At 37.0% G+C, this 8,881-nt stretch overlaps 3 protein-coding genes across 3 annotated transcripts in view; 1 reads left to right on the forward strand and 2 right to left on the reverse strand.

The window, feature by feature from the left end:
- Nucleotides 1-8,881, reverse strand: part of LOC134822041 (aflatoxin B1 aldehyde reductase member 2-like) — a 93,874-nt gene that overhangs the window by 59,772 nt on the left and 25,221 nt on the right. The gene's annotated exons all lie outside the window — the stretch shown is intronic.
- LOC134822224 (uncharacterized) lies at nucleotides 1,890-2,747 on the reverse strand. Its single transcript, XM_063833132.1, has one exon. The coding sequence runs from the start codon at nucleotides 2,745-2,747 to the stop codon at nucleotides 1,890-1,892; it is 858 nt and encodes a 285-aa protein (XP_063689202.1).
- On the forward strand, nucleotides 7,247-8,877 carry LOC134821716 (procathepsin L-like). The gene is made up of 2 exons (XM_063832449.1): nucleotides 7,247-7,407; nucleotides 7,615-8,877. Exons 1-2 carry the CDS (start codon nucleotides 7,276-7,278, stop codon nucleotides 8,650-8,652), a joined length of 1,170 nt encoding a protein of 389 aa, XP_063688519.1. The 5' UTR covers nucleotides 7,247-7,275; the 3' UTR covers nucleotides 8,653-8,877.

Raw genomic sequence — 8,881 nt, forward strand, 5'->3', positions numbered from 1 at the left:
GAAACCCCAGTGTTTGTTTTCCTCCGAGAAATTCATTCTTTATTCAGCTTCTAAGTTATAAGATATTTTCATATTTTCAATTTGTAAATCAGTTGAAAGGCAATATTACGATAAAACTGAACATAATTATTCGGTGATAATCTGACTAGGATGGATTTGTTAATTATATATTGCTCTTGCTTGGAAATATCACTCTTGCTTGGAAATCCTCTGTTATTTATTTTCTTGCTTCGCAAGCCCTGTCTCTCGTATAAACAATATAAAATTCGCTCCTACTCCCTTTCTAACTCTTTCTTTTAGTAGTAGAGCTACTATTTTATTATTATTATCAAACTTTACACAAATCCAAAGTAGTTACTAAGAACATCCTAAAGACCTGATAAGTCTACTTAAAATACTTGCAGAACTGAAAACTTACTATAAATGCAAAAAATGGAACTTAAAACTGAAATTATCAAAATCAAAAATTATGCAAAAAATTGAACTTAAAACTGAAATTATCGAACTAAACAAATTCAAAATAAATTTCTCCACAATTGGCGGTTCGAGGCTAAATACCTTAAGTCTGTCAAGTCGTCACTATTATTCAAATAATTATTTCTTTTATTCAAATCGTCTAAAATAGTTTAAAAAATATTACATTGATGTCTACCAATCCTACCCCTCATATTTGACATACTATCAACCGCAAAATTTAGAGCTAGTTGTGGTGGTGAGTTGCAGTCGCTACGAAGAATGTGCCCAAACATTTTCCAGCGGGATTTATGAACTCTCTCTGAAAGTGGAGTTACATTGTAACGAGCATACAAGTCCTTGTTGCTGATGATGCGGGGATAGGTCATGTTGATGATACGTCTTAGATGTTTGCGTTGACATATATCAACTTTATTGATAATGTTCTGTAGAGCTGCCCAGCTGTTACAGTTGTACAATAAAACAGGGGTAACATATGCTTCGTACATTTCAGGAAGAGAAATGCGGGATTTCTCTGCTCATACCTTGCTGTATTTCTCAAAGGCAACGTAAGCAAGGATGCATCGGCGAGAGATATCAGCCTTACTGCGAATGGTCATCACTACTGCACGGAATTGGAAGTGTATTTTATTATACTACTAGAAAACCCGTGGTCACAGGGAGGGTAGTTGCAGTTTCATTGCATCAAAAATATCCATCACAACCGAAGACACAGTCAATTAAAATTTATCTCATACTGAATGAGTGAACACAACGTAATTACCACAAAATGACGTTAAAACAATCATTGCACGTGCACGTGCGCGTTTCAACACCATTACCATGGTTACTTTGCAACTACCTATTTCTCGTCTAATTTGCACGTGGGCGGTCGTACGTACAAAGATAATTCTCTGAATTATAGTAGAGATTATACTAGAGCTACCCACCGTTACCATGGTTACCAGGGTCAGCTGTGTCCGAGCCAGAGGATAATTACCGATTGCAAGGGTTTGTTAATCAATATAAGGTGCACTTCATAAAATAACATCAATTACTACTTTCAACTGCAGGAACGATTATAATAAAATACTATTTTATTATACTATTATACTAGAGCTACCCGCCGTTACCATGGTTACTAGGGTCAGCTGTCTCCGGTCCAGAGGATAATTACCGATCGCAAGGGTTTGTTAGGCAGTCGAGATCTCTAATTGGGACCATGTGATCTATACAGGAGTGTTATAAAGTTGTTGTACTCTATAAGTGTATATTCACCTACAAGCATAACTGCTTGGCGTGATGAGGTACATCTTTGATTGGTCGAAGGTCTTTCAACAACACAGCATCATCACTTTCATAGTAGTCCCCGGCTTATGACGGGTTCATAGCGGTATTAAACATGTTTTTCTGGGCCCAAACATTCTACGCTCCTACTATGCTATTACTGGTCTCTTGACTAACTCCCAATCATCTGTCCATATGGTAGTGTTTCTGGACAAATAGATGGTATACGATGCCCTCAGGCTGATCTCAGCGATCTTCATGCAGGCCTTCTTCTTCTCTTTAGTCTTTACGTTCAGGTGGTTCATAAATGTTGGGAGGCTATAGTTGTAAATGCCTCGAGCTCCCACTTCTACTGTCTGGAGCTTGCAAGCCCATCCGTTGGCTTCTATCTCTTCTGTCAGCTGCTGATATCTCTTCATCTTTCGCTTCTCTTGATCAGCAAAGTTCTGCTCATTTCCACAAGTCAGCTCCATTAGATAAACCTTCTTTGCTTTATCTGAATAGATCACTACATCAGGTCTTAGTGGTGTAGCTGCAATGTGCTGCGGGAAGTTCCTCTGTCTCTCATCCTCATCAAATATTATCTTCCAGTCGTTGGCATCTGAAAAGAAATATCTTTGGGTCTTATGATGAGTTGGGTCAGCTAAGGTAACCTTCTCGCGCTTATTGCCTGCCTTGTGAAAGACCGACGGTGCCCTCTTCGATTCCTTGGCGATGTCGGAATTAAACTCATCAATCTGTGATGAAACAGTCTTCATGATTTCACGTAGGACCTGATCATGGCGCCAGTTGAAACGTCCCTGTCTTAGTGCAACCTTGCAGAACGTGAGGATATGATTGAGTGTCCCTTGTTTGCTGCAGAGTTTACAGTTTCCTGAAACGGCTTTATTCCAAAGCTTTAGGTTGCTAGGTGTTGACGCAGTGTCATGGATAGCATTGACATGAAACTTTAACAGTTCCGGACTAAGTTGATAGATCAGGTTATTCCACGTGGTGTCGAATGACATTGTATTTTCCCATGTGAGAAAGAGGTTTTGCCGCTTTTTGTCAAAAAGTGAACAAATAAGTGTCTCTTCATCAAAGGTCCTCACCATGTTGGTTAGCAGTTTCCTCTCTGATGTGTCTTCATATCTTGTCCCATACCCGAGGCCAGCCCAGGTCAATATCATTAAAAATATGTCGTATATTATTATATCTGGGTGAAATATGTCATGGTTTTTATCACCCGATGGGGCATTTTTGGGCCCCACAATGATCCAAATTGGCAGAGCCCGATCCAGGGGACAAAGCCTGCTACAGGCGAGTCCTAGAAAAATTTATTAAAAAATTCTTAACTTTTTTGATATAATTTTTCAAACACAAGGATATTTTTTATATAATATCCCCCCTCAGATATTTAGATCCATGTCAAATATGCGCTCATCTTATCAAATATGCGGGGACGTTTTTCATGTCAAGTTTTGCCTATAAAATACAGGTAAAGATATGCGTGAACTTTCTCAGATATTTGTAAATCATGACATGATGTCAAGATTTCGGATGTCATGATTTCGGATGTCATGAAAATATCAAAATATTCGCAAAATTTTTTCAAGAAATTTTTTCGAAAATTTTTTTTAAAAGGAATTCTGTAATCAACTATTTCTGAAATTAAATTAATTTGTAACAAAATTTAACAATAATTTTGTTATGTCGTGGTTTTCCTTCGAAATATGTCGTATATTAATATGCGAAATATGTAATGATATTGACCTGGGCTGAAAACTTAGCGACTTACACTCAGTGTACACCCAGTGTTAACCAGTATTACACACTAGTAAATTCTACGTAACGCGCGAAAACAATAATTTTGTAGCGTTTTCATTGTCACATCTCACGTCGACGGGATTAAACGCGCGCGCGCGTAACAACTTATCTTACTGCTAACTCAGCGACTAAACACACAAAGACTTTGACAATTGACAGATGATTAAACAATTGTGAGTTATGACGGACTTAACTGTATGGGTCAACTACTGAAACTATATTGTTTACTATCTTATTCATTATACTGGACATGAGATGACGAAGTATCTTAAGCAGCACTGTATACCCCCACTTAGAACTTGATTAGTCACGAACAATAGAATCATCAAAAACCAATACAATAAAACATCTTGATCAATAAATGCTTAGCAGCACCAGACAGCATGGCCGTGTACCTTTTTCGACTCCGTGGAGTCCCTGATGGACTTTTGTTTACTTTTGTTAATAATCGGACCAACCTTTCTTTCTCGAAACATGTATCCTATTGTATTTCATTATAGTATTAAGATGTGAAGATATACTAGATATTACAACGAAATAGAGGTATACCAAATTGGCCCTTGATATGAACTATAACCGTGTTGATGGTTTTAAATTTTGTATGTTGTAAGCACTTTAGTTTGTGAAGCGTTTACTCCTCCCCCTCAGCAAGACAGCTAGATTATAGATTAATGATAATAATTGTCAAATGTCGTTATATATTATATAACAGTTATAAATGTTCAATAGTTGTAGAGCGACTTCAAGAGTAGTGGTCCACAGGGGTCCGAAAAAGCCGTACAGGCACTTGGGTCCTTATCCATTCCTTGTCACTAATCTCAATTGGATTCGGTTTACACAAAGCATGAACATTTAGACGTACACATTGACACGATATTTATTAGAAAGCAAAAAGTATAAAATAATACGTGCGTGCGCGGCTTGAGCCGCGCCGCATAAGAACGGATGCGTGCAGGGGCTGGAGTACGCTTGTATGTAAATTAATGAAATGTTGCATTGTAAATATTTAGAATTGACGATATATTTTGATCTAAAAGTAAATTTTACAAAGCTGGCTTTGGATTTAGGTAAGATTATAATTTATTTTTAAAAAACCACGGATAATTTTAAATTTATTTCTATTTGTCGTATAATCATAAACAATTTAATCATGTTTTTAAGAATGCGCGGCTTTGGCGGCCAGTTATTGAATTATACATTAAATTGAATTTTAAATAGAAATGTGAATATATTAAAATTTAAAACTTTCAAAACGGAGGCTTATAAATATTATTATATTATGATTGTAAAATAAAGGATAAAATTCTAAATTTGTTTCACTAAAATTTGTTTCACTACTCCACGAACTTACACGACATAACATAGTAGTAGACTATATATATTTATCCATCAATACAGTTTTATATTTGGGTCATTTTTACTGGGCCGCGCTTAGCCTAGCCTATCATTCCGCCGAATCGCTATTCAGCGTTTATGAACATGATGATGATAGCCTGAGGTCCCCAGCTAAGATTATTCACTTGTTCATTGTTAATTTTCTCTAACCATAGCCTTTGCATTTATTACATATTGATTCACAATGTGAATCAGCTCGGCCGGCAAAGCCCCTAGTGGTGCATTTCGTCGATCTACGGAAGTTGCGAAAAATGTGCGGCGATTGGTTGTGGTTGCGAAAGGATGCGCGGCGCGGCCCAGTAGTGCATCGCGCTAGCTACAAGCGCGACGACGAACATCAATGAAACAATAAGTTTTCAATGAAACAATAAGTTTTATTTTACATTCCTTTCATAAATAAAATAAGAGCTTAAACCACGAATTAGTTAACTAAAAGTAAACTTGAGGAAATATTCTTTAGTGGTTGAATATAATTATTTTAAAAACTTTATTTGTTAGTATATTTATTATGGAAAGTGGTTGAATTTAGTGAGACAAGGTCAGTTTCTCTATTGTCTCAGAAAAATTTCTACTTTACAGTAGGCAATGCTGAGTGGCAGGAATGACGGACCAAAACGCTTGGGGCTAACAATGGCCCATTTACAAACCACTTCAGACATGGCAATGATGTCATTTATGCTTAATTTGTCTGAATCTGACCCTACTGCACTTCTAACATTCTATAAAAATCTCTTCTAAAATAGGTATAAAAATGCATATCACAAAACACACAAACAAAAATGTTAATAATCCTTCTATAATAAAATTCTATAGAACTTTTAAATTTCTATAAAACTAATAAACCTATAAATTTATATATTCATTTTGCACCCAGAGAAAGATGTGGTTACAGAGGTAGTTTCGATATTATGTTCATGACAAGGTATGGGGCTGCTGCAAGTTATATTTTGCTAAGATATTACCGCTTTTTCAAGCTTAAGTAATCTAGGCATGCTATTAAAAATTATTTGACGGATGTTACTCGTCTAAATTTCTTCGAAGTAGCGCGCGCCGCATTCTTCTCGAAATGTTATGGCACGAGCTACGAAGTAGCGCGCGCCGGGCCAGATCATTAACAATGGTCAAAAAATTATCAATCATCACTTCTAGCAAGCCCGCCAGGCACGCGGTAAGGTTTTTTTGGTCATATGTTGTATGACCCGCCGCGCACGAGTGCGCGGCTCCCCCTGTATCGTCGAAACACTATAGTGAAGCGACAGTGGGGGTCACAACGTGATACAAGGTTTTTCATGGGCCATATGATTATGAATAACAATCGACAATTTTTCAATGTTTGTGCAATTCAATTTTAATACGAAAAGAGTTATAAATAATTTTAAAAAACATATTCTATTCTGCCGATCAAATTAATTGTTAATATTCTTAAAATTTGATAAAATTTATTTTTGTATCTCATAAAATTAAATGATGTTGCAAGTTTTTAATATGACGTAAAATTATAACTATTTCCGTACAGCCTAAGTAAACTTAAAGTATGCGCGTTTGAAGAACTATAAACATGCTAGCTCTTTTTATTTTGTTAGTCGGGCGACATTTTGGGTTGTATAGGACTTAACAAGTTTATATTATCAGATGTTTACAGACTGTAAACATCTGATAATATAAACTTGTTAAGTTTACTTATAGTTATTATGATATATCATTATTCATTGTAATGGCAATAGAATTTAAATTTTGATTTACTAAATTTTGTTTTATATACTGTAAGTGTATACTAAAATTGCGTAAGTTATTAAAGGGTTGCATGGGAGCAGCTACTTTTGAGCAATTCCTTTCCTTTTTGTTATCAACAGAAAACTTTGCACGTTTGAAATGAGAAAAAATAGGCGTTATAATAAAATCGCATACAATTTTTACTACGTTGTCGCTTAGCAACATTTAATTTTTTAAATTGCTCGTTCACAAGCAAACACATATCACCAATGAGCGTTTTCATGCTTTATGATTGGTCACAAATCATGACTAGTTTAAATTTACACTAACGCTATGACTATTCATTTGTTTAGTGATGCGGTAAGAAGTATCAATATACATTGACAACATCAAACTAGCTAAACGATCAGGATTCGTGCTAAATAGGCTCAGATGTCATGCCATTCTATTATCACTACTATACCACTTTAACAGGGTCCATTATCATTGGCTGATTGTATTGTTTCAGAGGACTCTCAGGACCAGGCTATTATTAATTAACAAGCTCCTCTATGACATAAATACTGCGTTCAGCTTGATCAACGTTAGTTCTTTCAAATCTTCCTTCGTTTCTTTTTAACAATGCGGAGTCTTTCTATTCTTGTGTTCTTGATGTTGTGCAATGTCGCTGTTTCTACATTTAAGCTGAGTAACAGAAAGATTGCAAAGGAGTATCGAGAGGCTTTAAAAAAGTTCAACACAGCCCCTCAAAATGTAAGTAAATACTTCGTAACTTATAGTTATACCTACTTTAATTTCTACAGTCTTGGCAATGAATTTTGAGTCTTTGAATTTTATATTGTAGATCACGACTTTTTGATGCCATGATTTAGTATGCCTTACATCAGATTTGTTGTTATGATAACCGCACATTTGAAACTGCTTGGACGCTTGTTACTCTAACTACCAAACCGACCACAGGTTCCACAGTTCCAGAAAATGAATCTGCCCGATACAACTATTGGCCCTGACAAAGCTGCTCGTCGATCTAGCTACAAGAACTTCAAGAAGTACTCTGAACTTGTAAACGAGATAAATCACGACGATACGTTCTCCTTCACTGCAGAAATCAACAAGTTTAGCATAGAGTCAGAGAGTGACTTGAATACCCACTTTGGGATGAACATGAGTGCAAGCTTTGACGACGAAATGTTTGAGAACGACACGGACTTTGAATTTGAGCCACAAGACGAAGCTGTCGAGAAAAGAGATGCAGTGGAATTACCGGAGAGTATTAACTGGAGTTACACCATGTCAGAGCCTGAACATCAGAGAAAGTGTGGCAGCTGTTGGGCCTTCAGCGCGATCTCTTCCGTCGAGTCAGCGTACTACAGAGCAACAGGACTGAGGAAGAAGTTCAGCTACCAAGAACTAGTGGACTGCGTGTTCGAAGAAAAAAGATGGGGTAATGGCTGTAAGGGGGCTTCCATCAACACGGGGTTCCTCTGGGTGACCAGGCAGAAACGTCTAGCGTCACGTGAGGACTACAAATATGTGGCTAAAGACGGTGAATGTAAAAAAAACACGACTTTGAACAGTTATATAAATGTAGGCCTGAAACGATTGTATCGCGTCCCTAAAACTGAATCAGCTTTGCTGCAAGCAGTGGTCGAGGGGGTAGTCAGTGTGGGAGTCAAGGGTGGACGGTCCCTTCTAGCTTACAAATCAGGGATTTATTACGACCGCTACTTGTGTAGGGCCACCGCATATCCTAACCACGCTGTTAACCTAGTCGGATACGGAGAGGAGGGAGGTAAGAAGTACTGGCTGATCAGGAACAGTTGGGGCAAAGACTGGGGCGAGGGAGGCTACTATCGTATGACACGTGACCATAAAAACCACTGCAAGATACACGAGACGGCACTCAGACTCGACATACAGTGCTACAACAGGAAGCAGTGCGAGGAACAGAAGAAAGTTAATGAACTTAAGAAGCAGATCGAGACAGAGCTTGTTTAATGTTAGAAATTGTTACTTAGTAAGGGTCTGTCGGATATTGAGAGATCAGTTTTTAAAAATAACTTTTAATCCTTTTTATTTACTGTGATTACGTGTTTTATAAATGGATATAGTTTGAATCACGGTGGTCTTCAGTCTTAGCTCAACAGTTATAAAGCATTGAATATACGTGTAAATTTCTGCTGATTACTAATTTTAAACTGTATAAACATCTTGAATATGTTGAATA

Source organism: Bolinopsis microptera, chromosome 10 (assembly GCF_026151205.1).
Source record: "Bolinopsis microptera isolate Bmic1 chromosome 10, MBARI_Bmic_1.0, whole genome shotgun sequence".
Taxonomy (NCBI): Eukaryota; Metazoa; Ctenophora; class Tentaculata; order Lobata; family Bolinopsidae; genus Bolinopsis; species Bolinopsis microptera.